Source organism: Lipotes vexillifer, unplaced genomic scaffold, assembly GCF_000442215.2.
Source record: "Lipotes vexillifer unplaced genomic scaffold, Lipotes_vexillifer_v1.1 scaffold390, whole genome shotgun sequence".
Lineage (NCBI taxonomy): Eukaryota > Metazoa > Chordata > Mammalia > Artiodactyla > Lipotidae > Lipotes > Lipotes vexillifer.
Window position 1 is genome coordinate 4,511,830 of NW_006784503.1, and position 9,106 is coordinate 4,520,935.

The following is a 9,106-nucleotide window of genomic DNA, read 5'->3' on the forward strand; positions in this document are numbered from 1 at the left end:
AAACACGTTATCTATACTAACTATATATTTTAAAGCCGGGTCCAAAGGTTGCCACGTGAGGGCTGCGGTGGAAACAGCCGGCTGATACTCTGTCCTCGCCTGGGCAGGCAGTCCGGCGGCGCAGTCAAGGGTGAAGCCACCTGTCTTGGAACGTGGGCCCCATCCTTCTCGGCACAGGGGCAGCGCGCAGAGGCTGGCGCTCAGGGCTGGTTACAGCGGAATTCCCAGGGCAAAGGGTCACAAGGAGACAAGGGCACTGAGGGTTTTTTCTTTGCCCTTCCTCTAAATCTTAAAAGTCATGTTCTGAATTCTATGGAGTCTTTTGTCTTCTGATTCACAGCAGTTTCATTTACTCCAGAAGTGTCTTGACATCTACAGACAGGTAGGCCTCCAGAGTCCACATTTATTTGAATGGTCTACCTCTCAGGAGTCACCACCACAGCAATTCCTTGGTTTGAAACCCAACCCCAAAGCAGAGAACTAAGTTTTCCTTGACGGACTTAGAGAAACTTCTGGGTTTATAAACTCCCAGCCCCCGTCAGCTCTCCTAAAAAGCAGCAGCGGCCCTTTGCCCCTAAGCAATAGCCCTGACCACACATCCGATAAGGCATTTCTCAGCACACAGGTTTCCAACACTTAGGGGGTGATAGAAGGGATGAAGGAGGAGGGTTAAATAAAATGGCGCGATAGAGACAGAAAGAGAATCTTAAAAATCATTCAGAGTCAGGTATTGACTTCAGACACGTTTATTATAATCTTATACAGTCTACATAAATTTGAACTTGTATTTATTTGGGTTCAGTTATATAACATAGCATAATAAAAATCAAAGCACTGGTCCTCTGAAATAAAGCAGGCAATCACCATTCAATAAACACACTTGATTTATTTTGTATAAAAGGGTTAAGTTTACAACTAAACTTTTATAAAAAGTTTAGCATGAATAAGTACATCATTACACTTTGTATGCAGAAATATACATTTCTGCCACTGTACAAGAAAACTCTAATTAAAGAGTTCACAAGGTTTCACTCAATATATATATATTTATATATAAACATATACACAGCATTCAGTAGGCTTGCGTCAAAAAGGTAATTTCTGACCGAAAGACTTCATTTAAGTAACTGAATACTGGATCCTTCTGGAATTCACGCTCCACCTTTGAAAAAAGGCAAAGTCTGCTTAAATTGGGCAATTCCTTGTGATTTTAACGTTTTCGCTCCCCATGGTGGGAATAGTATATAAAGAAAACCTTCCAACTGCAGAAAGGGCATTTAAAAGTCTTTTTCATAAATAACTAATATCACAGTCCATGTCAGAAAACACCCTGGGGAAGTTGATCATTCTTAGTTTTCCTTCCATTTTTAAAAAAGGTCCCTTTGACTTGTCCTCCTTGGGAAAGGGTTGAAAAGTGAGTTCAGCGCCTTAAAAGAGCCTGTGGAGTTGTTGTTGTTATTGTGCAAAGGAAACAAAAAGTCAGCGCCTGCAAAAGACTGGGAGAGAAGGGGGTGTTAGGAGATTTTAACCTAAGGGCAGAGGCGGCAGACTGGTGCCAGGAGGAAGCCGCAGTCTGAACACTTAACCAAACACTCAAACGTTGGGCAAACCCCGGCGTCCAGATGCAACACACGCACTCGGCCTGGACAGCGCAAATTCAACATTAAAATAGCAAAGACTCGGGGGGAAAAGCTTCCCAACGCCATCTCTTATTTGGATCTCCAACGGCAGTGCTCACAGGCGCCAGTCTGCTTCTTGTAACAATTATTTGATTGAAAACAGCCCTTTCGTTAACAGATAGGGAAGTCGGAATCCCACATCACAGGGTCTGAGGCACAGGGCAGCAATGCTCGGGTTAGCTGAATCCCAGAGGGCTGTTTTTGGGAAGGAGGATCCCTATGGAATTTGCGGCGATAAGATTAATTATATGGAGGTTAGTACCTCATAGTACAAGAGCGATAGCAGAAAACAGCCGGAGTATGTTACATGCCCACAGAAGCCAGTACACATTTGTCTCCACCACCTTCCGAGTAAGTTACTGGCATTATTTGTTTTTTTAAAGGTAAATGTCATGGGATTTTTGAGTAACAGGAGCTAGAGGCCCCTTCATGTCTAGAGTACGTGTAAACAATGTACTACGTGTAATACAACGAAGTACACATTCATTTACCAAGCCAAAAATTTTACAGATACGCAAGTACACACGCGCGCGCGCGCGCACACACACTCCAAGCGCCAGTTCAACGCGAGGCACAAGCGAACACTCACCATTTATTCAGCCACAGAGCGCTTTGCTGTCATTTGACATTAACTCAGAAGGGAATTCAGAAGCCTGCGAGAAAGGAGATAAGAGGCACAACGTTAGACAATCTTAAGGAGAAAGGGCCTTTTTTTAAAACAGCTTTTTTTAAAAACAGCAAGTCCCAATAAATACGTTAATGCTACATTCAGACTCAAAGACAGATGCATTAACAGGTCAGAACTTACCAGTAATTTCACGCACGACTCAATCTACATCATATTTGTAAATAATAATAATAAAGTTATTAGTTCATCTGTAAGTCACCGACTACGGCAGTCCGTCTGGACAATGGCTCTGCCAGGGGCAGCCCAGGCATCGCTGGGGGTGCGCGGCAGCGAGCGGGGCATCGGGAGCAGGTCTTACCTGAAAGGACAGGATGCTGATGTCCGTGTTTAGGGTGGTCAGCGGCGTCCTGGACGCCTGGCTCTGCCCGGGCCGCTGGTGGTGCAGGCTGACAATAGTGGGGTGCGAGTCCAGGGCGATCTGCAGGTCCAAGATGTAGTCGATGACGTGCTGCAGGATTTCCATCTTGCTCACCTTCTTGTTCTGGGGGATGCTGGGCACCAGCTCCTTGAGCTTGGAGTAGCAGTCGTTCATGTTATACAGCAGGCTCATCGGGTCGTCCACCGGGGTTTTGCTCCGGGAGATGCCCAGGCTGTGGTCCGAAAGGCTGTTTTTCCTAACGGACCTCACTGGACTGAAGGCTTTCATGCTGATCGCGGGGAATGAGAGACCGGGAGGAGGGAGCGGGCTGCCCCGGAGCTCAGTCCGCCGCCGCCGCCGCCGTCGCCGTCGTCGTCGCCGCCGCCGCCGCCGCCGCCGCCGCCGCCTGCGGAGTTACCTGCCCTCGGCACCGGGCTCGGCTCAGAATGAAGCTGAGAGCCCTGCCCGGCGGCTTTTATTGGGGCTCGCCGGGGCAACACAATCCGGTTTCCCTGCGTCCCCATTGGTGAAAGTCAGCGTGTCCATCAGGCCTGGCGGGCTCCCTCATTGGCGAACGCAGGCGCGAGGCGAGCTCTCGGTCCTTCCGCGTTCGCAGCCAATCCCCGAGGGGTGGGCGGGGCGGGCGTGAGCCCAGCTCTGGTGGTAAATAGAGTACAGTAAGCGCTGGGCCGGAGGGGAGCGCAGGGGAGCGCAGGGGAGCGCAGGGGAGGGGGAGGATAGGGGAGGAGAGGAGCGGAGAAAAGCGAGAAGGCGGTCGCGGACAGGGTGGGGGAGGGGGAGACGGAGACCCCGGGAATCTAAATGTGCATCTTAATTCAACTCCCAGTGGCTAGGCAGGACCCTCCCCTTAAGGTGTCCCCCGATGAAGCCTCTACACCTCGGAGCTCTCAGCATCCCTAAAATCACAGCGACACAGGCTAGGTCTGCACAGCAGAGGGAAAGTCACCACCGTTCCCTGCGCCTCACGGAATGTCGTCAAGATAGAAAGCATTTCTGAAGAAAGTGAAAACGCAAATAAGTTTGCCATCGACAAGTGACTTTTGTAGAGTGAGTTCGGTCTCTTAAGATAAGGAAAAGCTTTGTAAAAAACAAAACCAAAAACACCCACGCGCGCATTCAGCGACAGGTTTAGTGTGGGATCGAGCAACCCGGAGTGACGCAGGAGGCATTATTGTAAACTCTGTAAAATGAGTACTTATTGGAAACCAGGCTGATCGCTAAGGAGCTCTGAGAGGCAAGACTCTGGGTTCCTTTTGTAGAACTGGGAAGGCTATTATAATGATCCTAGTAATCGGAAATCATTAGGAAAACTTGTATACTGAAGCGGTATTTATATACGCTGCCCTTGAGAGGCTGCTGATCTGTGTTCTGCAATGTAGGTGGCAAAGTAAGGTGACTAATTATGCACAAATCGTGATTTCTGGTGTCACATTCCAGCGCCTGCTGTATTTTTAAATTTGTGTATAGGTAGGTGGCCCCAGCTATTGGTCGATATCTGCACACTATTTAAGAAAAAAAATCTGTCAGGTACCAGGTTGGGAATCTTTTCAGCACCAGGACTGGAGGCCGCTTCAGTTTGCATATCCCCCGCCCCTTTTTTTTCTAAACATATTTTAAGACCTCATTCCTGCGGGCTAAATAAAAATAAAAGTTTGCAGTTATTTACTCAAATCCTTTTCAGTAAATTCACACATAATTCTAGCTTAACTGAAGACTACAGTAAATTAGTTGTGTGCTTTGAAAATCATATTTCTCTAGAATATGCTAGAAAATCTGACAAAAGATTATACTGGTAAGTTTACTTTTTGGTCTCAATCTCCATCCACCTCCTCTGCGTTTAAGAAAGAGGAAGAGGGCAGAACTGGAGAAAAAGCAAAGCTTAATAATGGGGATACAGTATTTTTTCCTTCAGTGAATGATTAATTCCTCGCCGGTGAGCCAGCTGGTCTGGTCTCGGACACCAGTTGCAGCCATGTGCCTGCCCCACGGCTTCTCTTTAGGGAGGGAGAGTTGGTGGCGCTAGGGTGGATGTCACTTTCAGAAAATCCAGCCACTTCAGTTTGGATGGAGATGGTGGTTTCCTGACCAGCAGAGAAATCTGCTCAGGGCCTGGCCGGGCAAAGGCTGCCTGCGACTCTGTTCCTGACAGTATTCCATTAACAACCTCTTCTCTGATATTAAGTCTGGAAGTGATTTCATACCCGAGTTCCCGACAGTTCGAGCCTTTTGATGTACTTTGTGTGCATGTGTTTCTGTCACATACGTGCCACAGTGGAACAGATTTTGTTTTGACACTATTTTGGTTCATGATGTTATACTTTGACTATTTTACAATAATAGCCAACGTAAACAAACATCTTTGGGATTCTCAAATTATTACTTGTGATTCTTGGACATTGCAGCTCTGAGATACTGACGCGTTCCTAGCTTTTTCCAAGGACACCGTATGTTAACATCCGTGCCAGCCTCATTATCCCTACAGTCAGGCTCTGGGCTGGTTCCTAATGAGCGTTGTGCAGGATTACTTTACACACTTGCAAAGCTGATTGAGGCACTGCCTTCTCCCATGATCGTTTTTGTACCCTGATGCAGTAAAATGGCTAAATATGGTTAAAGTTTTCTGGTGTTTCTTTCTTTAGCGGCCATGTCAGAGTCCAGTCAGCCTGATTGTGTTGAATTCGATTCGACTGGCACGCTACCCAGTTCTACGTTCATTTAAAGATCATTTTTAAGGGGATTATGAGGCTGTATAAGTCAATGATTAAAAAAAAAAAGGCTTGAATTACCAGTATGTCTGTGTCAGCAAACCCAATACGAAATTACCTTTAAAATTATGCTTTCATCGAGAAAACGGTGTTGGAGCATTTTCGGGGTGGGTTACAAAGCATTGAAAAATCTGTCAATTGGTGTCTCAGTGGGTTTGCATTTGAGGACTCTTAAAGCTGCAGAAAGGGCCCTGGATTTGCTGGATCCGTGGCGGGTGGGAAGGTGTGAATGGCTTCCGGTGGGGGGGTGGAGATGCAATTCTCCCCCCTACACACACACCCACTTAAAGCCACACGCCTGCCCTGGAAGTTCCCCTAACCTGGTTCCAGGGCTCACTCCCTCGGTCTCCACCCGGGGCTCGGCCGCCGGCTCCCAGCGCGTCCAGCCCCTCGCTGTGATCAGAAGCAGCTCCGGGCCGGGCGCACCGGGCCGGCTGGGCCGTCTTTGCAATCCCCGCGTGATGCAACTGGGGGCGGGAGGAGCCTGCGGGGGGCCGGGGGGGGCGGTCTCAAGGTCCTCCCTGCACATCTGGCACAATTGGGAGCGCTCGCCTTTCTTTCCCCCGGTTTTGTTCTCACAGCTGTGTCCATTCCGCCCGTGACCCCCCGAGTGATCCCTGACAGGTGATGAATTGGCAGCGGCGGCGGCGGCGGCAGCGCGAGGGCCAGGCCGCGGCGGGGCCGGAGCCGGAGCCCCGGAGCAGACTCTCTGGCGCCAGGCGCGTGACGCCGCCCATTCACGCCTCCCTGCAGCCTTGTCCTCGCGGCGCCGCTCAGGCGGCTGCCATGGCAACCGCGCCGTCACTCAGCGCGCGCGCCCAGCTGATCAATGCCTGCGAGGCCCGGCAGTCCCAGGCTCGCCCCGGCCGGGCCGCCCGGCCCGCGAGCACCTGCAGCCGCTGCACGTCTTAAGTTTCGAGCGATTTGGGGGAAGGAAGGACGACCGAGAAGAAAAGAAAAGGGGGGTTGGGGAGAGAAGAAAAAAAAAGCCGGGAGAGGGAGAAGAAAGAAATCTTCCTTGTGCAGAAGGAGGCGTAATGTGGCTTAGAGGTTGCCAAAGCAAAAAAAGGTTTTGCTTTATTTTATTTGTTTTTGCAACCGAGGCGTTCAGGGTGGGGCTGGCGCGAGGGTTAGGGCGGATGGGGAGAAGGTGACTGTCTTAGTGGATGTCGAGATTTATTTGTTCCTTTGGATCCTCGCGGGGATGACTTTGATGCTGGACTCCCCAAAATACCTTTGAAGGACCCCTCACCCCTGCACCCCTACTGTCCCCTGCCTTCCTCCTCGGAACCCTTGGAGGTTGTGCTAAAAACCCTCAGATTTTTCCAGAACAGCCCCCCACCCCGCCCCCCGGGAGGCGGGAGGATGTGCAGCCTGGTCCCGCGGCTCCCAGCCTCTGAGCGCAGCGGACCCGCGTCTGCGCCCTCATTACCACTACAAAGACGGGCAGGCTTAGCCCCTTCCCAATGCTGCGTTTTCAACAGGGAACATCAAGAGGCCAGAAAGTTCCAAGTCAGCCCGCGGACGCAGACGCCTCCTCGGTCCCGGCTTTATCTCTAGGGAAAGTTCCATTTTAAGAACCAGATGCCAATATTCCCGGACAGTTTATGGCATCCGGATCCCTCAAGGGTGCGCATCTGCAGTTTAGAGTGCTTGCAGCAATTATTTATCGTCTGTCCTGGAGAGGAGTTCCTGAACATGGATGTCCTCTGCTGGCCCCGAAACCGCGGGGGTGGGCCACTGCTGTTCCCGATGCTGTTATCTGGTTTAGCGGAGTTTGTTGTGGTTTTCGAGGAAACAGCATCTGGATTACATAAGGATTCAAGTTTTTGCTTTACTTGTTTATTTAATACCTTGGCAAGAGGGAGCCCTTACCCTGAAACCAGATAACCGAATTTGGGTTGAAAACAGCCTTAGATGAGGGGCAAAGAGAGGGGAAGAAAATGAGCAAAACCACAAAAAGCAAACAAGGGGATGTTTATTTTTCTCCCTTTGGGTAGTTTTGAAGACCTGCCTAACCTCTTCTCGTTCTTGTCGCACACAGCTAATAAATTGCACTAACAAAGCGCTTCAGCTACTACAATGGCTTAGCAGTCGTTCCTCCCCCGCGCCGCCGCCATCCCCATCCAGGCCCTAATTCCTTCTAGGATTCGCGCGCGGTCCTGTTTGCCCAGAGATCTCAAGAGCACCAGGAAAAACGCCTTGCTAAAGCCAATTGCTTTCAACCTTCTGATCTCCTTGTAGGGAGATCACCTTTCAGCCCCGTTCAAAGAAAGCAAAGTTTGGAAAGTTTGGCGGAGGGTCCGATTTAACTACCAGCACGGCAAATATTTAGTTACGAATGCTGTGAAGTGCCCCGATTTATGGGAGCGTTTAGCTTTCACAAAGGATATTCCTGTGGCTTTTGTTCCGGTCACCAAATTAAAAAAGAAAATTAACTTGAGCGAGAGATAAGGTCTTGCAAAACAATCCCGGGCCGCCCGCGAGCTGGCGGGCGCGGGGCTGGCGTCGCCGAGTCTGCGCCGCCCCGGGGCGCGCGTCGCGGGGTCCGGCCCCCGCGGGGAGCCCGGGTCACCGCGGGGACCCCTGGCCGCCGCCCGCCGTGCTCCCCCCCGCATGGGACGCGGCGCCCGGGCCGCGGGGGCTGCCCACCGGCGTCCGTGGGAATTCGCAGCAGCCCTCTCTGGCCAGCGACGAGGGCGGGCTTGTCCGGAATCAAGCTGCATCTCAGTATTATAATGTGGCACCAAAAGTAAAACCCGAGGCCCGGCTTGCGAGTCTCTAACAAGAAACACATTGTGCGCTTTTTTTTTCTTCTTTCCCCTTTTTGGCCGAAGCCACATTTGCGCGCCGGCCGCGATGCCGAGCGCCAAGTCCATGACTTCAGAGGGGAGGAACCCGCCCGCCCCGCACCGCGTGCGCGCCCGACCCCGGCTGCCGCCTCGCCGCGCCCCGCCGCCCTGTCCCGCTGACAGGTCAGGGGCTCAGGCCGGGGCTGGGGCGCGCTTGGCGGACACGCGTCCTGCGCCCTTGGTGCTTCGGCCACTGCCCTTTCCCGACCCGAGAGGCCGCCGATGGGGCACTGGTGGCACACAGGAGGCGCCAGTACGGGTACTTCTGATCACTGGCCGCTCAAGTCGGCTGGTGGAGAGAATTTATTTTTCAAGTAGTGACACACTGCTCTCCACGCCCTCACCCTCACCATCCCCACGTCTTTGAGGCTTTCACTCCCAGAGTCTACCCTCCCACTTGCCTAAAAATGACAATTTACAATATCCCTTCTCCCCAGCTGGAAACAGCACAAGGGTTCTGCAAGCCCCTTGATGCCTGTCACATGTCACTGTACCCCTGTCTGCGGGAGGTGACAGGACCTAGGGCTGCATTTTTAGGGAGGTGGGTGCCAGGGACCCAGCCAGCAGGGGGGACCTGCTGGGGCTGGAGCAGTCCCTGGGCACTCATCCTCAGCTCAGCCAGGATCACGCTGTCTTCCCAGCGCCGGGGATGCCAGGGCCCTCATATGTTTCAGTGCTGGGGCTGCCCATCAGCTGGACCCTGGAGGAAAGGCCGGTTGGATTAAGTGGTACATTTGATCTTA

At 51.7% G+C, this 9,106-nt stretch overlaps 1 protein-coding gene across 1 annotated transcript; it reads right to left on the bottom strand.

The window, feature by feature from the left end:
* Positions 1 to 2,275: 2,275 nt before the first annotated feature.
* ID2 (inhibitor of DNA binding 2) lies at positions 2,276 to 3,013 on the bottom strand. Its single transcript, XM_007456943.1, has 2 exons — positions 2,666 to 3,013; positions 2,276 to 2,332 (listed from the first exon to the last, which is right to left on the bottom strand). The coding sequence occupies exons 1-2, from the start codon at positions 3,011 to 3,013 to the stop codon at positions 2,276 to 2,278; spliced, it is 405 nt and encodes a 134-aa protein (XP_007457005.1).
* Between the last annotated feature and the right edge of the window lie 6,093 nt (positions 3,014 to 9,106).